Raw genomic sequence first — 23936 nt, forward strand, 5'->3', positions numbered from 1 at the left:
GTTATCTCTCTAGGCTGAGTCTGTCTTGTACATTGGCACTAAAAGCACTTATTGCTGTTTTCCTGCTCAGTACTGTCCAGTCTTACACAATAGCGTCGTCTCTCCCAGTTTTCACTGACACGTAACTGGTATTCAGTAAGCATTATCTGATAAATGTTTCCTCGTCATACACGCGCGTTTCTTTCACCCCAGTCACTCTGTGCCCTGCCTGTCTCTATCGGGTCCTCGTTGACAAGAGTCAGCACCACTGTAGTTATTACGAACATGGGTCTTCCATGTTTCTTGACAGACATTTACAATCTTTCCCACAAGTGGATCCCTAGAACCCAAGATGAACATTGCTTGGTTTGTCAAAAACTGATCGCTGGTTTCCAAAGTGCTCACTGTGGCTAACACAGGTTCCCACTACTTTAGGTCCCCAGTAGCCTTTGTATTGTGAAAACTTGAATTCTTGGTCATTCTCTTTTGTTGCTAGGATTTTAATCTGTATTTCCTTCGTAACTAATAATCTGAGTAACTCTAGGGCTTTGCACTACTGGACATCCTCTTTCGTTGTTTTTCACACTGACTGTGATTGGTCTATGGCTGGACTTTTTGCTCTTTTAATATTTTCTGGAGTAAGGTTACCATAATAAAGTCTAACATTTTTCATTTTTCTGACATCTTGTGTCTCACATTTTCTTCCATTAAAAAAAGTGTTTCTAAACCTTTCACATTCGGGTTTATATTCTACCTCAAGTTAGCTGTTACCTTTAATGTAAGGCAGAAGCTTTCCTGCTTTCAGACACGATGGACCCACTTCTCATGCCAGTCAAAAAAAAGACCACCCCTCCCCAGCTGACAGCATCATGGCTGTTCTTTCCTGTTCCATGAGTCTTTCTTTCTAATCCTCGACTATTTCAAAGGCCAAAACTCCTTAGTATTCATATCTACTACCCTAAATTTTCCTGGTTTTTGTTCAAGATTGCTCTGCTACTGAAAAACCTGATTAATAAATTACCTCATTACTGTTTCACTAAAAGTCAAGGCCAGCGTCCAGAATGCTGAGGTTGGGGTCGGGGTTTAGCGCTTACCTAGCATGTGCGTGGCCCTGGGCTGGTCCTCTGCTGGGGGGGGGGGGGGCAGGGGAGACAGAATGCTGAGGTCATAGGGATACACCACCACACCTGACTTTGGCTATTGTATTTTAGGTGTTTGGACTCTGAACTATGATATACTTTTTCATTCATCTCCTCTTAATTTCTCTTACAAATGTTTAGGGCTGTTGCACAAACCTAACACGGACTTTTACTCTTGACTCCTTTTATTTGTGTGTGTGCACGTATGTACGCCAGGACTGTGAGGGTGTGATGCCGGCAGAGGGCACCAGACTTAGAGCCCCAGAGCTGTGAAGTAGGGATACCGGTGCTGGGATCTAAACTTAGGTTCTCTGCAAGAACAGTAAGAGTTCTCGACTGCTGAGCTAGGGCCACGTCTGCCCGTTATTCTAAGCTTGTCTAGTATGTGTGTGGGCATACACTTATCATGGCACACAGGGAGGTCAGAGGACAACTCATGAAAACTAGTTCTCTCTTTCCACCGTGTGGACTCTGGGGCCCAAACTCAGGTCCCTCAGCCTTGGGGGAAAGTACTACACCAAACAATGGCCCCAAACCATTGTTTTTGTCCCATCTTTCCTGGTCCTCATTAGCTGATATTTGATATGTATGAACTCCCCCTCCTCCTTTTAGGTTTATTGAAAGGGTCTTATCTTATTATATAGCTCAGGCTAGTCTTGAACTTGCCACAGACTTCATGCTTCAGCCTTCTGAATGTTGGTATTACCAAAGTAAGCTATAATACCTCATATAAAATGTTTCCTTTAATTCTATTTTTTAAGATTTATTTCTTATATATGAACATTCTGTCTGAATGCATGTACATATGCCATGTATGTGCATGGTGCCCTCAGAAGAGGGCTGCAGATCACCTAAAATAGGAATTAGAAATAGTTGGGTGCTACCATGTTAAGTACTTTGAATTGAACTCAGGTCCCATCTACAACAACAGGTGCTCTTAACTGCTGAGCCATAGCTTCAGGTCTTGCCTTTAATTTTTTAATTACTGAGGTTACTATGTAGAAATTATAGAAATTAAAATGATCTCTTGATGTATACTAACTCATATTGAGTGACGTTGGCAATGCCACAGTTAATAGTGCATGGTTCCTCAATCCCTAGCCATTCTGAGACTTCCAGAAACAGGAAGAGGCCCTAAGAAAAAGTTCAGACACCCTAGTTCTATAGGTTTAAGAATAGTGTCTTGGCTTGAAAGGTGATGGCATACACCTTTAATCCCAGCACTCGGGAGGCAGAGGCAGGTGGATCTCTATAACTAAGGCCAACCTGGTCTACAGAGTGAGTTCCAGAATAGTCAGGGCTGTTCCACAGAGAAACCTTGTCTTGAACCCCACCCCCAAAAGAAAAGTCCTTTGAATTACACATGCATGTGTATCACTCGCATGTACCCGCAGAGATCAGCAGAGGGCACTGGATCCCCTGGTCCTGGAGTTTATGGAGGTAGCTGTTAAAGTGCCATGTAGGTGCTGAGACTTGAACCTAAGGCCTCTGCAAGGACAGCATGTTCTCTTACTACTGAACCATCGCTCCAACTTCACAGATCTGTCATTTGAATAATTAGAGAAATACATAACCACACCTTTTAGAATCTTTTTATTTTTGAATGAAGGTATCATGCACCCCAGGCTGGCCTTAAACTTGCTAAATAGCTGAGGAGGACCCTGAACCCCTGACTTTGTTTATTGTTTATGCGTTCATTCACTTGTATCTTATTGTATGGATACTTTGCCTGTTCGTTTACTTATTTGGATTTTATGTGCATGAATATTTTGCTTGTGAGTAGTCTCTGTAGTCATGTGTAAGTTCCTGAAGAGGCCAGAAGGAGGCACTGGATCCTCTGAAACTGGAGTTTCAGGCAGGTGAGCTGCCACGTGGGTGTTGGGAACTGAACCTGGGTCCTCTGGAAGAAAAATCATTCTTATGCATTGAGCCATCTCTCTGGCCCCATGGTTTTCCTGCTTCTACCTCATAAATGTTGGGATTACAGGTGTGTGCCACCACACTTGATAACCAATCAAAACATTTTCAGGTTAGGGGAACTGTTGTACAACAGAAATGAAATGTGTTCTTTAAGATTTATTGCTAACTGGAAGACACCAAATGCTCTCAAAGAAGAAAACAAAAATTACAATATATACCTTCAACGTAAAACCACTGCTAGGTGGTTTACACAAACAATACGAACAAACCTAAAAAGCAATGAACAAAATCAAGCACAAACAATGTGTATGCTTTCATTTTCTCAATCTCAAAATTAGAAATCATATATGGTGACAGAAGTTACAATATTGGTTGACTACAGAGGCTGGAAACTGGAAAGGGTTAAAAAAAAAAAAAAGGGGCCGGGCGGTGGTGGCGCACGCCTTTAATCCCAGCACTTGGGAGGCTGAGACAGGTGGATCTTTGTGAGTTCGAGGCCTGCCTGGTCTACAAGAGCTAGTTCCATGACAGGCTCCAAAGCTACAGAGAAAAACCCTGTCTCAAAAAAAAAAAAAAAAAAAAAAGAAAGAAAGAAAGAAAAAAAAAAGTCCACAGAAATTTTCATATCTTGGATGGTACATCAAATGGTATGTTTATTATCTCTATATCTCACTGCATGTTTTACTTTGCTTAAAATCAAAATAGAGGGCTGGTAAGGTGGCTCAGTGGGCAAAGGCGCTTGCTGGTAGAAGCACAGAAATGACCCCTACAAGCTGTCCTATAGTATGTGTATGCCAGTATGCACACATACAATTAATGTAATAAAAAACAAAACCAAAAGATGCTCTGCCCTAGTCCGAGATTAAATGAATCAGCCTGGTACACAGTGGTACCAACGCTTTCACAGCTGTATTGTGCTCAAGGGTAGACAAATGCTTCCCTATGCAGGATAATCCATAAACACTGGAGGCTTTAAACGGTCTCCACAGGAACCAAACTCAGACCAATAAAGATTTACTAACAAAACCATAACTAGGTTCCTGTCAGTTATACTCTTCTTTGAAGGAACATTTAGCAAATTACAAATTCACCTCCCAAGACAATGGTCCAGAATGCCTGAAAGGCAGTCTGGCACAAATTTCAACTTCACTGTTTGCTGTATTTGAGAAGTGTATACATCTCCAAACCCAATCTCTAGGATGTGACAGCTATGCTGAAGGACTGACATAAGAATTAGTGTCAGAATTACATACAGTAGCAGGAGGTACTGGGACCTGAGCATATGGAGTCTGTCACTGCTGGAGTTGCTACAGACAAAGGTTTGCTCTGATGCACTGTACTCCACCCTCCAGTCATCTATTCTTCCTGCAAGGAATGTTCTGCTGGTACCGTCTGCTCCCCACTAAAGCTCCTTCCTTACAACTATGTTGCCCCAAACTGGTCAATTTCCATAAATAAGCCCTTCAAGTCTTGTCTCTGCTGTTTCCTTAATCCATACCCCTTGACCGCCATACAGATGAAGGGCTCTCTATTCTTTAAAAAAAAAAAAAAAGTCTGGTTTATAAATGTCCATGAAAGTCTGTCCCCAGTAGGGTGGTGGTGGTGGTACACGCCTTTAGTCCCAGCACTCGACAGACAGAAGCAGGCCTAGCTCTGTGAGTCTGAGGACAGCCTGGCCTACAGAGTGAGTTCCATAGTAGTCTGGGTGATACAGAGAAACCTGTCTCAAAAACCCAATTGACCAAACAAACAAAATAACAAAGCCCCACAAAGTCCTGTCCCCAGGAGCCCTGACCGGACGTTCTGAACTGTAGTACGTTAGTAATCGCTTTCCAGACCACTTGTCTTGCTTGCACTTACCAAGCAGTTTGCTACTTATGCAGCTTGTCTCAACCCAGTTAAAACTGGAGGGCAAAATGATGCCTGATACCCCTCAATGTCTAGTTCCCTTAGTCTATGACATTAAGTATTTATTTGTCATATATCTGTCAATTTAAAACATTCAGATACAGGAAGTCCTGCATGAAATTTTAGGACAAAGACTCTGTGAAGTACTGCATACCTTTTGCAGTAGCTACTGGAGCAGAGCTAGGGGCAGCTGGACTTGGGACCCCAACAGGCAGGACGGTAGGCAGTCTGCTGGTGGAGAATGACTGAACCACTGAGGCAGAAAGGGAGGAGACAGAACAGTGACAGAAGTTAGTATTTATTCCTCAACAATCTTACACATTTGTAATTATTCCAGCCACACTCATTCCACCTTCTATCCCTTTACGTCCCCTTTACCAGCTCCTCTTTCTTCCAACAAGCCCCTCCCACTATGGTCTTTTTGTTTTGAGACTTACTCAGTTTAACCAGGAAGCTCTGCACACAGACATTGGTATGGCGCTATCTACTGGAGCATCGGCAACTTGCCAGTGGTTGAACCACTGAAGACACAACTTCCCCTCTCTCTGTAGCCACCAGTGCAGGGGCTGGGCTTGTGAGGCACTCTCCCATCCATGACTGAGCATCAACAGAGCCAGTCCTGTCTAGGCAACCACAGTGGCTGCAAGTTCCTGAGTGCAATGGCCACGGTGTGTCAGAAGGCAGTGTCATGGCCCTACTCCCCAACCTGGGGCTCTTACATTCTTTCTACTCGATCTTCCTTGAGAGACAATTCATTTTATTTGCTGGTGGCAGGGTAACTGAGCTACATTCTCCACTATGATCATGGGAGCATGTCAGGAAACTAAGAAAATAAAAACCAAATAAACTCAACTCTCACACATGCTCCAAGTGTTCCTTTTTTACTTATCTTTAGAAATTGGTAGCTAGGGCCAGCAAGATGGCTCAGGTGATGCCTGGCGGTGGTGGCGCACGCCTTTAATCCCAGCACTCGGGAGGCAGAGGCAGGTGGATCTCTGTGAGTTCGAGACCAGCCTGGTCTACAAGAGCTAGCTCCAGGATAGGCTCTAAAGCTGCAGAGAAACCCTGTCTCGAAAAACCAAAAAAAAAAAAAAAAAAAAAAAGATGGCTCAGGTGATGTGGGATGCCCCTCTGTATGCTGTGAATGTTTTATTACTATTGGTTAATAAAGAAACTACTATGGCCTACAGCAGGGCAGAATATAGCAAGGTGGGAAATCCAAGCAGAGATAGAAGAGGTAAGAAGGTGGAGTCATGGAGATTCCAGGACCTTACTGGTAAGTCACACCTTCATGACAATGTACAGATTAATAGAAACGAGTTAATATAAGATGTTAAGAGCTGGGTAGGAATATGCCTAAGGCATTGGGCAAGCAGTGTTGTAATTAATATAGTTTCTGTGTGATTATTTGGGTCCGGTGGCTGGGAAACAAAGGCTCAATCTCTGTCTACACTCAGGGGGCATAGACGGTTGCCACCAGGTATCATAATAGCGCGCGCACACACAACACTATAAATTAAAAGCTAAGAGGCATCAGCACCTGGCAGAAGAGTCCCCAAGTTGGAGCTGTGTGAGGACAAGGGTGGTACGCACCTTTATTCACGGGCATCAGGACAGTCTGCACGCCACCGGAGGTGTTGATGCTTAGTGGCTTGAGTTGACTGGGGATTGTCAGGACAGCCTGCTGGGGATTGGACTGACCAGAATGAATCTTCAACAATCCTACAGTAGTTGGGAAGACAAAGCCGAGTAAAGGTCAGACACTTTCTTCAAGCTCATGCCCTCTCTGCCACTCTTAGTTTCTCCCACAAGGAAGTTCCTAGGACAATCACCCTTTAAAAATAAAAAGTTGGGTACAGAAGGCAATGGATAATGGAGATTTTACAATGAAACTTTGATATAATAATTTTTCAAGTATCCTTGCCCTAAAATAAATTTAAAAAAAAAATGAAAGATAGGGCAGAAAATTCTGCAAACACATAAAATAGAACAGAGGAAATTCTGCAAATCTAACAGAAAGGTGCAGAGCGAGGCAAAGGGCCACTCTACAAACAGCAACCACTGCTGAGACATGTCTTTTGGAGGAAACAATGACCTGGTCGCTTTGCAGTTTTCAAATTCCTATTTTCATCAAAATATTGTATAATAAGCAGCTGAAAAGCAAAAAGAGGACAAAGTTTCTGACCAAATACTCCAACGCTGTCCTCATCCAGTGCCTGCTGTCATTGCTTGCAACCCTCTTTGATTAATTACCGCAATAATTTGTTTTTCATTATTTCAGCGTTTATATAAATAGAGAGAATGTGTGCACTGCAGGCCTGGCTTCCTTAACCTTCTTGGGCCAAAGCTAGGGAGAAAAGTCTGTTTTTGAATCAGGACTCAGAGTGTAGGAAAAAAGAAAAGGAAGTGCCTCTAAAGGCTTGTCTCAGTAATGGGAATGGTGGCACACGCCTTTAATCCCACCTATAAGCAAACAGAGGCAAGAGGATTTCTTTTGAGTTTGGGCCAACCTGGTCTATATAACGAGTTCCAAGACAGCCAGGACTACACAGTAAGGGCACCGGCTGCCAAGCCTGATGACCTGAGAAGCAACTTCTTCAAGTTGCCCACTCACTCTCTCACCCCCTCACACTAAATGTAGCTATTTGGAAAATATTTCTGGGTTATTTAATATTTAATTGAAAATATGAATACTTTCCATACACATTGTGGCCTAGTGAAAGAAAGAGAAGGGACATCATGGTACTTACCTGACACTGTGGCTTTCCCAGGGATGGAGCTTGGTGTGGTCACCAGGGATGCTGCACTGACAGAGGGAGCTGTGCCCTTGCAAGTGCCCACGGTGGCCTGGCTTACACACACTTGTGGCTGCCCAGGAGTTTTGATTATAGAACCGACAGAGGATGACACAGGGGCCGATGCTTCAGGCTATTCAGTCACGGAGACAAAAGAGGAATGAGTAGAATCAGGAAGAGAGCAGTGTAACCTACACAGTGCAGTGGCTCACATATAGTACGCTAACAAGTAGCAACTCTCAGTTATCATTATTATTTTAAAAACGCCTGCTTACATATGCAGGCCTGTGTACCACAGCGCTCATGTGAAGGTACGAGAGGGCAACTTGTAGGGGTCAGTTGTCTCCTCCCACCACATGGGTCCTGAGAATTAAATTCAGGTTGCCAGCAGACACCTTTATAAGTTAAACCACCTCCTAGCCCATTTTTTTTTAAATAGTTCCTTTGAATTTTTTTTAAGATTACTTTTATTTATTTGTTTGTGTGTACATGTGTGTTATGTTTGTTCAGGTGCCTGCCTGCAGAATCCAAGAGAGGGCATCAGATCCCCTAGAGCTAGAGTTACAGGAGGCTGTGAGCCACCTTACACAAGTGATAGAAACTGAACTCAGGTCACCTGGAAGAGCAGCAAGTGTTCTCAACTGCTGAGCCATCTCTTCAAGCCTTAAGATGATGATTTCTCGGGGCTGGGGATGTAGGTCACTAGGTAGAACACTTTTACCTATTGTGCATAAAACCCTGGTTTTGATTGCTCCCATGGCACAAATTGGGTGTGGCAGATACCTGTAATTTCACTCACAGGTAAAGAGGATGGTTTCTCTGTTTAGTAGTTCCTGTATCTTTACATTTCACAGACCAGGAAAATTATTTTTTTCAGTTATTAAAGAAAAAAAGTCCACTTTTTTAAATAAGATCTACTTTTTTAAATTAAAAAATTATTATTAGTGTGTGTGTGTGTGTGTGTGTGTGTGTCTGCACAAATGTGTGTGGGTGAGTCTGAACATGTGGAGAACATTACCTCGGGATCCAACTCAGGCTTCTAGTCCTGCTAACCCACACGCTTCACCTGCTGAGCCATCTAGCCAGCCTTATGTAACTTTATGAAAGGCCATTCAATACCAAAAGAGAGGATATGTTTTCAGAATGTATAAATGGAATAAAGTGAACTTTATTAAAACAACTGCGAGGAAAGGTAACAGTACCACGAAGACTTGAAAGGGACATCACTGCAGAAAGCTTCGACCAGAACAACTGTACGCTGCAGGACCCCCAAGAGTCACAGCAGACAAAATACTTGGATCAGAGCTCATGCAGAAAGAAAGCAGCATGGGTGAAAATGCCATACAAGGGCTGCAAGGCACAGCAGCACAACCGTGATCAGGCACAAGAGGCGGTCACAGGCTTGAGAAATAGATAGTTGAAAGGGAAAACAAATTTCTCCAACAAATGATGTTAGGTCAGCTAGGTATTTATACAGACGGAACGAAGCTTGGTTCTAAAATCTGACACCACAAACTAGAGTCAACTCAAGATGGACCAAATTAAAAGAGAAGGACCATAGATTAGCCACAGCTTCTTAGACATGGCATCAAATAAGCAATGAAAGCAAATCAAATAAATAGAACTTCATCCAAATAAGTGCTGTCTGTGGTTCAGAGGCTGCTACCAAGAGAAGGAGGGCTGCTGAGATGGCTGGGTGGGTAAAGGTGCTTGCCACACAAGTCTGCTGACTTGAGTTCAATTCCAAGAACCCAAAGTGGGAGTAGAGAATCAATCCGTATACAGTAGAATGCACTCATCCACACATTACACATAAAGGATTTAGAAAGTGTGGCTCTTCTAATTAGCTGGCAGGAACAAGAAATGGCACATCTACTTTGTCAGTTCCTTAAAATATTAGGAGGCACTATAAGAGCCAGCTATTCTACTCCTACCTCTGCAAATAAGAAAAATGAAATGCGTACATACATGTTTCTAGAAGCATTCCTAACAGTAAAAAAGTAGGAAACACAGATGTTCCATTAAGTGGTAGACAAAAACAACAAAAACCAACTAGATATCCATAAATCTAAGTATTATTCATATACAGAAAAATAGAAGATTGATAAATGTTAGAGTATAGATAAACCTTGAAAATGTTATGTGAATGCCTGTAACTCCATGAGGCAGAGGCAAGGGCCAGCCTGAGCTACATAGAAAGACTGGCAAAACAAGACAAAAAAAAAAAAAACACTAAATAGAACTAAGAAGACATAAAAGGCCACGTGTATAGCTGCATATATAAAATTATAAAATTCTCCAAACAGGAAAATCCATTTAGAAAGATTTGAGCAGTCAAGATGGCTCATGAGTAACAGTTCGATTTTAATGCCAAGATCCCACAGTGAAGGGAGAGAACAGACTCCTTCAAGTTGCTTCTGATCCCTAACATCTTCCCCATCCCCCAACCCTTACCCATAAACACACACCTAAAGTAAAAACAAAAACACAGAAAAGAAGCTTGGTGTTTTGCATAGGGCTGGAGGGAAAGGGGATAAAGTAAGAGATAGCTTTAGGGGACAATGAAAATGTTGTGGAACTAGCTGATGAGAGGAGTTAGCCAGCCCTGTAAATAGAATAAAAACCACTGAACTACATTTTGGAACAGTACATTTCATGCTATGTGAATTCTATACTTCAATTTTTAAAAGGACCAGCACCTCAGGGGTTCTAAAAGGCCCCACTGTTGTGCCCTGCGATGTCCTGTTTGCCCATTCTCATTTTCACAGCAGGCTCTCACCTGATGTGCAGCTCCATTGGCTGAGAAGGTCACAGCAGGGGAGGGAGCAGCTGTGATCACCCCTCCTGACACGCGCAGCATCGTGGTCCCAGGCTTGGCAAGTTGTGAAGCTGCCGGCACAGACTTCAGGGTGTTGTCGGGTAACTTCACCAGGGAGGCCTGCCCAGCAGTAGCTGCCTGCAGCAATCAAAACACCAAGTGACAAAGCTGCACAACTTGTTCCTCATCCGCATTTGAAACATATTTAAGCAAGTCGTGCCAATCAGGACTGTGGGACGCAGGAATCTTTCCAACAAACTGAATTCTACAACCACTGAGGTAAACAAATGCATTTGCAAACCACCATTTGTAATCTGTATCTTCAAAGCTATCAGGCCCTGATTTCAAAATAACTGAGTTAAAGTTTCCTTAAATTTCTGTGGTCTATGTGTGTGTGTTTGCGCATCTTTGTGAGCATGTGCACATGCTTGCGCACATGAAAAGGTTGCAGGAGGACTTCAGGTGCTCTGCTCTATTAGTCTTTGCTTATTTCCTAGAGACAGTGTCTCTCACTGAACCTAGGCTAGTGGCCAGTACCCGTGATTCTCTGCCCCTTGAAGCACTGGGGTTGTTGGCATGGCTGCACTCAATGTAAGAAAAAAATTTAATTACTATTATTTTGGGTGGGGGCAGTTGTGTACACGCCAGTTGGTTCTTTCTTTCCATCTTTCCATGGGCTATGAGGACTGAACAGGTTGCTACACTAAGTGACTCTACCTCTTTTTACATGGATACCGGGAATCTGAACTCGGGTCTTCCTCCTAGAGTGCTCTTACCTGCCTTTCCAGCCCCACATGGAGGCTTCAAACAGGAAAAATTAAACCTGGGTAGGGCAAGATTCATTCAGGTAGTACTCTGGGACAGATACAGAGTCAGCATTTATATTTATCTTATTTATAATTTCACGTAAGTTAACGGTGCTCCATGACAGATACAGGGCCAACACTTATCTGTTTGTTTATTTATTTGGCTGCCTGTCCAACTATTCATCTATCCATCCACCCACCCATCCATTTATTTATTTGACTGTCCGTCCGTCCGTCCGTCCGTCCATCCATTTATTTATTTATTTGGGGGGGGGGCAGGGTCTCTCTATGTAGCACTGGCTGGCTTTAAACTCATGAAGATCTGCCTGCCTTTCCTTTCCAAGTGCTGCGATTAAACATGTCATCATGCCCAGTCCAACAATACCTCTGTGTCTACAAATTTCACTCTTTGAATTCCTTAAAACAAGAATATGAAGGCCACTGACTCAATCACGTATTGTGTGACTAAGCATCCGGCACCTTAACTTCTTATTGAAAAGGTACAATAAAAATACTACTATATGCCACTCAAACCAGCCTTTTTTTTTTTTTTTTTTTTTTTTTTTTTAGAAAGTGGTTAATTATATATGGTTAGTCAGTCTTAAATCCTCTTGCCTCAATCTCCCACATGTCAGCACTACAGAAATGCAACAGCACACCTAGCTCACTCAACTCTTAAGTAAGTACTATTACTATTACCTTTAGGTTTGGTGCTAAGGATCGAACCCAGTTCTCAGGAATGCTAGGAAGCTTCTACCATCGAGCCACACATAATCTCAGCACCTCAAACTCTCTATAGTAAGATTTATCAAAATGATTACCTAAATTCTGAGACATCTTTAACAAGTTCCCCCTCAAGCTAGGCCTTTAATCCCAGCACTCGGGAGGCAGAAGCACTCCTGCTTCTGTGAGTTCAAGGTTAGCCTAGTATACACAGAGAGAACTTGTCTCAAAAAAGAAAGTTTCCTCTTCTATAATTCTAAGTTTCCTTTATTTTATTATTTTTATTTATGTATCTGAATGTTCCTCATGTCATATGCAGCAGATGTGTACCATGTGCCTGTGGTGCCCACAGAAGCCAGAAGAGGACACTGGATCCCTGAACTGGGATTAGAGACAGTTGTAATCTGTCCTGTGCATGCTGGAAACAAAACCCAGGTCCTCTGGAAGAATAACCAAAGCTCTTAACTGTTGAACCATCTCTCCAGACCCTTTAAGTGTCCTTTATATTGCTATTGGTTTTTGCACCTTACACATTTTTGCCATCACACAGTGTGATGAATAAATATTTATGCTATTCAATTTTCATTGCAGATCTTTGCTTTGATCCCCCCAAAATTTATGTTTCATAATCTTGAAAAACCTGATTGTCAACAAGATTTAGAGTTACCATGGAAACAATCCTCTGAGAAGGTTTATGACGGATTTAAGTGATGGGAACTGAGGTGAGATAACCTACTCTAAATGTGGTTGATACCATCCCTTCGTCTAGAGTCCCAGGCTGCTTCCTGACTGGGGAGGCAACATGCCCAGCTGCCTCCTTTCTGGCTGCCATGACTTCCTACCAAGGTGAACTGTAATCTAGTACTGTGAACTACAATAAACCCTTTCTCCCTCCTTTCCTCCCTGAGGTTGTGTCTGTCAGCCAGTTTGTCACAGAAATAAAAGTACACAAATTAAGAATTGTGAACTAGGGCTGGAGAGATGGATCAGCGGTTAAGAGCAATGCCTGCTCTTCCAAAGGTCCTGAGTTCAATTCCCAGCAACCACATGGTGGCTCACAACCATCTGTAATGGGGTCTGGTGCCCTCTTCTGGCCTGCAGGCATACACACAGACAGAACATAGTATACATAATAAATAAATAAATATTTTAAAAAAGAATTGTGAACTAAACACATCCCACCATAGTTTTCCATCCTTCCCAGTATCAAAATTGTAACAATGATAGAAAAAAGTTGGGCAGTGGTGGTGTACACCTTTAATCCCAGCACTCAGGAGGCAGAGGTAAGTAGATGAGTTTGAGGCCAAGCTGGTCTACAGAGTGAGTTCCAGGACAGGCTCCAAAGCTACACAGAGAAACCCTGTCTCAACACCCCCAACCCCCCAAAAAGACAGAAAATAAAAATAAACACCATCAACTGACTGTGTTCAAAAGCTCCTCAATGAACAGGTAATGATGTATGACAACCAAACAAAAACAAACCCCTAAAACTTCAAGAAGAAACAACCTAAACTGCCGAGCAATTAAATAAGTTAGAAAAATAGTTGAGCAATTCAGACAGATAACTATTACTGATCAATATCTATCTCCTGAAAAACGCTAAACAAAGTCTATTAAATGAAGCCCTGCAAATATACTGATAACGGATAAAACATGAAAACGATGCGTGGCTTGCTCCAGAATGACACAAATGGTAAAAAGTAATGTGACAAACTTAAAAAGCTGAAAATCTTATTGGCATAAAGGACAGAAAATGTGTCTATGTGACAAAACAAAACCAAAACCAAGGACCCAGTACCCATGTCCTGAGACAGGAGCCTCTAGGCAGCTCTACACGTCTCTGCTCCTGTGATTTACATCTTCTCATGGAAGATTACAATGTCCCGACCCAGTCAAAATCCTGCGACTGTTTCTTTGGTTTATATAAAAGAACGGTGTGGAAAATGCGTCCCCACTTCTAATCTGCCACAGCATTGACTACGTGGTGTGACGGATGAAGTCATATAGTTTATGAACTGGGGTCTCTCACATGAAATCCCTTCCACAGAAATTTTATTTATTTTTTTTTTTTTTTGGTTTTTCGAGACAGGGTTTCTCTGTGGCTTTGGAGCCTGTCCTGGAACTAGCTCTTGTAGACCAGGCTGGTCTCGAACTCACAGAGATCCGCCTGCCTCTGCCTCCCGAGTGCTGGGATTAAAGGCGTGCGCCACCACCGCCCGGCTTTCCACAGAAATTTTAAAGCTAAGTGTCGAGGAATCTGTGTCTTCTATGGAAGCAGATGTCCATCCTCTCTTAAAGTGTGACCTGTGTAGCTGGCTGTGGTCCTCCTTTGGACTCTACAACTGAATTTACATTCTATCACTTGCACCAGGTTGTACCATTCCCATATCTCAACAACCCTTGGTCTTATTTTTCCTCATTCTAATTATATGTTCCTAAACCTGAGGTTTATACTCATTTTTCTCAACTGTTTCATTTAGTTTCTTACATAACCTTAGCTTCATTGGGATTTCCTACAGTTTGTATAAAGAAAAACAGATAACGGCATAATCGCCATGCATTAGGTGTGTTAAGTATGTATGCACTTACCTGTGTAAACAAAGTGGTTTTCTGTCCAGAGATGACTTTCAATGTCTGTTGTCCCTGTGCAGAGGATGAGCTCACTCCCAGTGTTCCTTGAACAACTGATGCAGTAGTCAATTGTTTTCCAGGTGTCTGGGGTGATGGTTGGCCAACTAAGAATGTACCCTAAGTTGGGGGAAAGAATTCATAGAAATACAATTAATTTGATCACTTTTGACTACAGTCTGTAATGACTCAGCTGCCTTCTACAACTCTGAAGTACCCGAAGTGAAAGCCAATTGAGTGTCACCAGGAAGCCTATCCTATGCACTGCAGTTGCAGGATAGGTTTAAAAATGCAACTGAATTCATTCCCATCCTTCTCAAGGAGAATGTCTAGACCAAATTTGACTACATCTTTGGAGGATAAACACTTCAGCGACAAGGAAAAAAGAAGAGACGGAGCTTCTCCTTATTAAATCCAAGCCAAACACCACAGCCTGATGCTGCCTCTGGTTTTCCCAAGAGCCAAATTTCAATTGTACATTAATACTATTTATTAATTCATGGATGAATGGAGGCAATTAGCATAGCATAAGTTTTCTCTGGGGAAGAAAGATGTGGATTCAAATGCAAACTCTACCATTAGCTTAGCAGGAAGGTCTTTTTTTTAAAGATTTATTTATTTATTATGTATACAACATTCCTTCCATTTATGCTTGCATGCCAGAAGACGGCACTAGATCGCATTATAGATGGCTGTGAGCCACCATGTGGTTGCTGGGAATTGAACTCAGGACCTCTGGAAGGGCAGTCAGTGCTCTTAACCTCTGAGCCATCTCTCCAGCCCACAGGAAGGTCTTACACCAATTATTTAAATATTTCTGAATCTATCTTTTCACCTCTCAAAACAAAACAAGCTCAAAATACAGATTTATAACGTGGCTAAAATGTTAGTATTGACCCCTGATCCTAGAATGGTAAAGGGAAATCAACAGTAATTAAAGGCATTTATCAGGTAATTTAATAATTTACAAGATCAGGTAAACTTCCCAGACCTGGGGAGTTTGCTTGAGGATGTAGGATGTGTAAGTCAGGTGCTGGGACACCCCTCCTGGGCCAGTGGTGCTTGGGGATCCTCCTGCTCCGCTGCCACCGCCACCTCCACTGCCTCCCCCTCCTGCACCACCACCGCTGCTGCCACTGCCACCAGCAGCAGTCGAGCCAGACTGGAGGTCTGCAAGCACAATGAGTGACAGGAACATCACAGAAAGTAGCTCGACAGAAGAAACAGTTGAGAAGATGCTTTGTTCACACTACCATTCCTCTATATCTGCTTATCCTATGATGAGCGAGGAAAACTCCCCCAAAGTTTAAAGACAAGACTGAATCTACTTACACCTTGAACACTTGTAGTCTGGAAATCTTAAATTCAAAAACTTCTGGAGACTTAAGTTAACTTTCAAAGTTCTGGATTATGGAGCACATTAGATTTCAGATTTTTTCTGGATTACAGATGATTGATTACTCAATAAATCTCTTTAAATATTCCAAAAACTGCACACTCTGGTCCCAAGCATTCTAGACAGAGGACATTTAACTTGTACTGTATCTTAACTCTGACTCCAATGACCAATGTCCTTCATAGCATTTTGACTTAATGCTGTAAGACAAGCCTCTGATGCTAACGTTTAAGAGGTAAGTGGTTTTAAATCAAATTATCTGTCTTTGACTCTAAGTTCCCAATTCTTTTTCAGATCTCACTCCAAAGCTGATGGACTTTTCGCTTCCTTCCATGTTGGTGAGTAACAGATAAGATCTCCCTGGACTGTAAGCATATGTTCACTCTTCCCCAGCTTGATTACAGACAAACCTTTCACCCTTTCAGTAGTCTGTGACCCCAAGGACACTGTAAACCAGAGGTTCCCTGCTTCAGCTGTGGAGTACTGAGGCTGGCCTTTCCTTATGCAGACACTGTACTACTTGGGGGCAAGGCTTACCAGACTTAAGCGGTAAAGGCCCACTACAGAAATGGCAAGTGGCTCACACAGTGCACTGAGTCATTCTTTTCTCCCATCTAAGGGCCTGACAAGATGGTGCACATTTGAGATGATTTGTCAACAGACTAGGGAGCCTGGCTACTGTAACATTACACTTCAACTCAGAGGAAAATATGTACTTTTTCAACACCACACACACTGCCATTGTCAAAGCAATGTTTTACGAAACTAAATAAACTACCTGGTTTCCTTGGAGCTTTAGACACACACTTAGATTGAACCCAGAATTCTCATTTCGCCTCCAAACCTAACAATACAACTAAAAACTAGCCACGGACACAAATGGCTCCTACCCTTGCACATCTGCTTTAGAAAACAACCCAGCCACTGCAAGCAAATGAACCCTTCCCCAGTTCTTCGCTAACACAGCCTGGGTAGCCAGGCCTCTCCACAACCCATCTGATCCAAACAACCCAACTAACACTGTCACTGCCTAACACTGTGATTATTTAGACCCACTTTCTAGTTAAAATATGTGTATATTTAAAATTCACGTGGGCAAGTCTTCCATTACACCATCAAGCAGAATTACAGAAATGTTTCCTGGCTTAGTTAAGAACTGCCCCTCAGCTGGACGAGATGAACCCATGCAGAGATCCAGGGACCAAGTGATGGAAAGACGGACTAACTGGCATTGTTGGTAGCTCGCAGGATGGCTCCTTGAGGAATTAGCAGCAGCTTCCCTTTTCCTGAGGGGTTCTTGCTGTTTGTGGTAAGGTACAGTTTAGTGCCTGGAGGCAAATTTGCCAAGTTGGCCAAATTAGTGGCTGGTAGCTGCAATGTTGCCATTACTAAAACGATAAGGAAGCAAGGAGGAAAAAAACAAGAAGATAAGATCAACTATGGATAATACTCTAAAATTAAAACACAGAACAATTAAAATACATATTTTAAAAACACTAACAAAGAGTAAATTTAGTTCATTTTCTAAATGCCTTAAACTAAAAATAATTTACATACTAAAAAAGACTTCTACAAGTTAATGCTGTATATAAACAAGCTGAGCCTACATCGTAATTTTGCATGCCAATGAGCCTATCTCCCCAGTCCTGACGATTTCTTCTAATCTATCTTTTGCCTCCTCCCCTGCTTTGTAAAGAGACTCACTACAGAGACCAGGCTAGATTCGAACTCATGCTTTTCCCACACACCAAGGTTGTAAGTATGAACCACCAAGTCAGACTCATACACTTGCCAATTTTTTTTTTTTTTTGAAGATTCATTATAGGGGCTGGAGAAGTGCAATGGCAGTTAAGAGCACCAACTGTTCTTCCCAGGTTTGGTTCTCAGCACCCACACAGTGGCTCACAATCATCTCTAGCTTCTGGTCTAAAGGATTTGTCTCCCTCTTCTGGCTCCTGAGGGCACTTCATGCACACAGTTTACAGACATTTATGTAAGCAAAACACTCATAAATACACATAAAATAAAAATAATTCCCCAGTTTCTTTCTTTTTTTAAACTGAGAACAACAATTTTCCCAGAGAGACTTGGGAGAGTAGATGACACCTTCTACTGTCACTACGGTACTGTGCATGCTTCCTATGGGAAGAGCAAAAGGAACCAGCAGAGAGCAGCTACCACCAACTCCAGCAGGAACAAACCCAAACTTCAGTCAGAGAAGAATTTGTAGACAACATTTAACAAATACTTACTGAAGCTAACTAATTGCTAAGCACTGTGGCCACACAAGGAAAACAAAGTTTCTTTACTGACTGTACAAAGCTTTCAAGTATCAGATTTACACATAAAATAAAAATAAATAAACCTCAAAAACAAAATATCTTGGGCATTTTGTGTTCATGCTCTCAGAAGCATTGAGGGCGATAGCTTATTCATGTTGTTCACACTTCTGCTTGGTAGAGTGTTCAATAGTTACACATTTCAAATGTAGCTGAAGCACACCTCAAAGTGGACAAGAATGGCTGAAAATGACTTCAGACCTGCATCATACAATCTTTGATTTTTATTTCACTCAAACAGACATCTACAGTACATAAAATAAAACTTAAACTACTTATAGATCTCTATATAAAATAGTCCATGCTAGCCAGGTGTAGTGGCTAACCAGCACTTTCCTAATGGTCTGGATTCGATTCTCCTCACCCACACAGTAGATCTCTATGAGTTTAAGGCCAGCATAATCTACAGAGCGGGTTCCAGGACAGTTAAGGCTACCCAGAGAAACCCTGTCTCAACCCCATCCACCCCCCCCCCCACAAAAATCCATGAAAAGAAACCAACAATACAGTTTTCTAGTCAGAACCTAACAGCAAATCGAATCATAGTTAATTCCATATAGCGAGGCAATTAATTCCCATCATTACCTGAGCCCTGGGAGCCACTCTTCGGTGGTCCAGCAGCTGTGACCTGAGTCTTGGTTAATGTCTGTACTGGCTGAGCAACAATGGTCCCTCCACCTCCACTCACGATTGCTTTGGCAACTCCTTGGGTGACAACTTGCTTTGGACCAACTGCCTTGGTGACAGAAGAACTGGCCTTGGCGACAAGGATTTGGCCACTACTGATTGCCACAGCCTGCTTCACTGTGGAAGGTAAGGTAGAGCCAACAGGCACGCCAACAACCTGTTCAAGACAAAAGACAATTATTATTTTGCACAGCCCTGGTGAGTTCTCTGGAGTCAAAGCAGGCACTCTGCTCCAGTAAAAACAAAGCATTAGCAGGGGTTGGGGTTGGGTGGTATCACACAAAAATCTAACTGTCCCAAACAAAGGTGCCAGGACACACAAGAAAAGTATCTTGTATTGTTTGAGTATTGCCATAAAACAAAAGTTTACTGACAGTCCCAAATTTTCCACTATAATAGGAAAGCATTATACATACACAAACCTAGAAAAGATAAATACAAAACCCAATTCTCAAAAATACTCCTTCCTAATGCAGCCGGGCAGTGATGGCACACACCTTCAATCCCAGCACTCAGGGAGGCAGAGGCAGGTGGATCTATCTCCCTGAGTTCAAGGCCAGCCCAATCTACAGAGTGAGTTCCAGGACAGCCAGAGATACACAGGGAAACTGTCTTGAAAAACCAAAAAGAAAAAAAAAAATCCTAATGCTTTTATTTCCAATACCTTTCAATGTTATCTGTAATTAAAACTGGGATCACACTACACAGTTTTATAACATTAATAAATAACAGAAGCGTTTTCCAGTGTTATATTTCAAACCATCTTCAGCTGACCAGGTATAGCACAGGAATACACAAACAATCTATATAAGCATCTTGTGCTGCTGGAAAGGCAGGGGCTTCAAACTTCACATTATGAAAACTGGAAACCCCACCCACCCAGACTATTCTGTAGTCGGCCCATCTGGTGACCCTTTCTTCCCTCACCATGTACAGCTTTCCACCCGATACTGGGGAAAAGAACCTGCTTATTTACTGCCCCTTGTCTTTCCCTCCTTGAGGACAAACACAGAAGAAAGAAGAGAGAGAGAGAGAGAGAGAGAGAGAGAGAGAGAGAGAGAGAGAGAGAGAGAGAGAGAGAGAGAGAGAGAGAGAGAAATGTTTTAAACAAAAATACTGAATTGAAAAAAATTACTCTGGGTTCCACGTATTCCAGGTCAGCCTCAAACTTGCTATATAGTTGAGGGTGAGCCAGAAATTCTGGAAACCCTGTGTGCTGGAATTACAGGGCTGTGCCACCAAGTCCAATGTATCTGATTCTGGGTACTGAACTCAGGGTTTTGTGTGTGGTGGTGAGCATGCTGCCACTTGAGCTACATCTCCAGCCCTACTTTAAAAATAATCCAGAACCCAAGAAAATCAAATTGTAACTGTTTCTAAAAGTAAGGTAATTTATTTTTAATTAAAAAAAGTTTAGGCAGCTTGTTCTAAGAGAATAAGCAGGAAAATGTCAAATTAGAAGAGATAATTAGGGCTACTGAGAGGATCCAGGGGGTAAAGGGCTTAACTCATAATCCCGACAACCCAAGTTTGACCCCTGGAGCCCATACAGTTGGAAGCAGAGAGGCAATTTCATAGTTGCTCTCTAGATACACATGCACGCTCTGCCACAAATGTGCCAATAAACACAAAGAATAATAACTTAAGAAGGAAACAATATTAACTGAGTCACAAGAAATGTAAGCCACCTGCCTTTATTTAACTTATTGTATGTGGAGGTCAGGAGGCTGGAAGACAACTGTGGGGGTTAGCTCTCCCACATGGGGGTCAGCTCTCCCACATGGGGGTCCTATCAGGCTTGGGGTCTAACATCTTTACCTGAGTATCACAATGCCCTCTACTTTCTAAGGCAAAATAGAATAGTAGGCATCACTTTTTTGATGTGGGATTCCCCTCTGTATGCTATGAATACATTTTATTACCATTGGTTAATAAAGAAACTGTTTCAGCCAATGGCTTAGCAGAGTAAAACCAGTTCGGAAATCAGAACAGAGATAGAGTAGGCAGAGACAAGAAGACATTCTGTAGCTGCACAAGGACACAGACACCTGGAACTTAGCTGGTAAGTCACAGCATTGTGGCAATACGCAGATTAAAAGAAATGGGTTAATTTTAGATATAAGAGCTCGCTAGGAAAATGCCTGGACTATTGGTCAAACAGTGCTGTATAACATAGTTTCTGTGTGATTACTCAGGTCTTGACAGTCTGCCTACAGGCTGTGTGTGCTGCCGCTCATCTACACCTCCATCACTTGGGAGGCGGAAGCAGAAATTAGGAGATGGAGGTCAATCTGGGCTACATGAGACCCTAACTTCAAAAGCAACGGCTGGACAGATGGCCCCTGTTGAGTGTGCTTTTACTCGTCCAGAGGACCTGAGTTCAGTTTCCAGCACCCACATTGGGCAGCTCACATCCTTGTAACTCCAGCTTAAGGAGCTGTGACTCCTTCTTCAAGTCTCTGTTATGGTTTAAAATAAAAATGCTGCAGGTCCCCGAGGGGCACAGCAGCAGAATCGCTGCAGGAAATGCTGCAGGTACGCGAGTAGTGGCAGCAGGCAGCAGGCAGCAGGCAGCAGGCATGAGACCATGGTGGGCCATGAAGGCAGCCGGGTCCCAAGCAAGGAGCTGTGCGGGGTGGGCAAAAGACAGAGACGGATTGGCATGCCTTACAGTGTGAGATTGGATATTTATTTAGTGGGTGATGGAGGAGAAAGGGAGGGAAGGAAAGAAGGGAGAAGAGCAGAGAGAGAGAGAAGGGGGGAGATCCATACTGGAAGCATAAGATCTGCCTACCTCGGCAGTGGAGGGAGGGATGGGCAGGGCTTGTTTCTTAAAGGGACAGGACAGACCGTTACAGTCTCCAAGCACAGGCAAGCATATGGTACACAGACACACAGGCAGGCAAAACATCCAGACACATAAAACAAAATAAAGATTTTCAAAAAGCATGGATGGAATTATTTCTAGAAAGAACAAAACAGACTTCATCTGGAGGAGAAAAAGACCACACTAAAGTAAATATGCATATGCTAATATAGGAGAACATATTTGATTATTTTATATGATATATATAGTTAGATAGTGACTAATTATTTTCAATATTTTCGTAAATATTTGAATATTAAAAAGTCAGAGGTGCTGGGAAATCAGCTCAGAGGCTAAGAACAAGTACTGTTCACTCAGAGGACCCACGTTCAATTTACTGTACCTATGCAGCTCATAACTGCCAGTGACACCAGGTCCAGGGGCATTCAAGGCCTCTGGCCTCCACTGGCACCTGTACTCACTTGGACATACCTCCACACACACACACAAACACACACACACACACACACACACACACACAAAATTAATAAAATAAGAGTGGTGAGCAGGGTGTCAGGATGGCTGAGCAGTGTAAAGCACCAGACTAAAGTATTAGGGAACAAACACTAAAAAATTGCCAGTGGTGGGTGGCACACTCCTTTAATCCTAGCACTTGGGAGGCAGATTTGTGAGTTCAAACCCAGCCTGGTCTACAGAGTGATGTCCAGGACAGCCAGGGATACACAGAAAAGCCCTGTCACAAAAAACTTAAAAAATAAAGTATCAAGGGAGGGGAGCTAGAACACAGTGTTATAAAGGATTAAATGGGAATAATGGAACAAAGGGTTAATTTGGGATGGAGGATGTGAGGGTGGAGTAGAGAAGAAACTATGGGAAAGGATAACTAACACTAAAGGCCTTCCCCATCAATGGGGGCACAAAATCTCAAACAGACACCTCATACTAGCTAATAAAAAAACCCCAGTAGCAGGAATGAATTGCCTTTTTAAGTTGTTGAGCAACTTTGGGGCTTCACTCCCAAAGCTAGCTAGACAACACAAACTGGACTCAATGGTGGGAAATGACACCCTACTCCAAGTTGGGTGATATGGTGGTTAGCATGAGAATGGCACTCACAGGTTCCTATATTTGACCACATGGTTTTCAGTTGGTAAAAGTGGTAAGGATTAGGAGGTGTGGACTTTGAGGTTTCAAAAGCCAGCTCTATTCCTAGTTAGCATTCTCTGCCTTATACTTATGATCACATGTACGCTCTCAGCTACTACTCCATACTCAAATCTGCTTGCCTACTGCCATGCTCCCTACCATGGTCATGTTATCTTATCACAGAAATAAAAAATAACAAACAGATGGGTAACAAAGAGAATGTGAATATATTATATAAGAAAAATCATCCACCACGACCAAGTAGGCTTCATCCCAGAGATGCAGGGATGGTTCAACATATGAAAATCTGTCAATGTAATTTGTCATATAAACAAATTGAAAGGAAAAAAAAAAAACCACATGATTATCTCATTAGATGCTGAAAAAGCCTTCAACAAAATACAACACCCCTTCATGATAAAGGTCTTGGAGACAGCAGGGATACAAGGAATATACCTAAACATAATAAAGGCAATATACAGCAAGCCAACAGCCAACATCAAACTAAATGGAGAGAAACTCCCAGTGATTCCACTGAAATCAGGAACAAGACAAGGTTGTCCCCTCTCTCCATATCTATTCAATATACTTCCATATTCTATTCAATATAGGTCCTAGCTAGAGCAATAAGACAACGGAAAGGAGATCAAGGGGATACAAATTGGAAAAGAAATCAAACTCTCACTATTTGCTGATGATATGATAGTTTACATAAGTAACCCCAAAAACTTTACCAAGGAACTTCTACAACTCATAAATACCTTCAGTAATTGTAGCAGTTCAGATGCAGGCTGCATGCATCGTTATCCGGGCACACACTTGGCT

The 23936-nt window shown here is 42.4% G+C and overlaps 1 protein-coding gene across 4 annotated transcripts in view; it reads right to left on the minus strand.

The window, feature by feature from the left end:
- The window catches only part of Yeats2 (YEATS domain containing 2), an 86627-nt gene that overhangs the window by 11898 nt on the left and 50793 nt on the right, over positions 1-23936 (minus strand). For 3 of the 4 annotated variants that reach the window (XM_038345097.1, XM_038345096.1, XM_038345095.1), the window contains 8 exons: positions 19037-19295; positions 17339-17500; positions 15708-15886; positions 14678-14836; positions 10521-10697; positions 7697-7874; positions 6540-6668; positions 5101-5199 (listed from right to left, as the gene is read on the minus strand). In XM_038345097.1, coding sequence (XP_038201025.1) covers positions 5101-5199; positions 6540-6668; positions 7697-7874; positions 10521-10697; positions 14678-14836; positions 15708-15886; positions 17339-17500; positions 19037-19295 — 1342 coding nt within the window. Of the gene's footprint in view, positions 1-5100; positions 5200-6539; positions 6669-7696; positions 7875-10520; positions 10698-14677; positions 14837-15707; positions 15887-17338; positions 17501-19036; positions 19296-23936 lie in introns of those variants that run through there. The other variant, XM_038345099.1, reaches the window with a different exon arrangement.

The sequence above is a fragment of the Arvicola amphibius genome, chromosome 10, assembly GCF_903992535.2.
Source record: "Arvicola amphibius chromosome 10, mArvAmp1.2, whole genome shotgun sequence".
Taxonomy (NCBI): Eukaryota; Metazoa; Chordata; class Mammalia; order Rodentia; family Cricetidae; genus Arvicola; species Arvicola amphibius.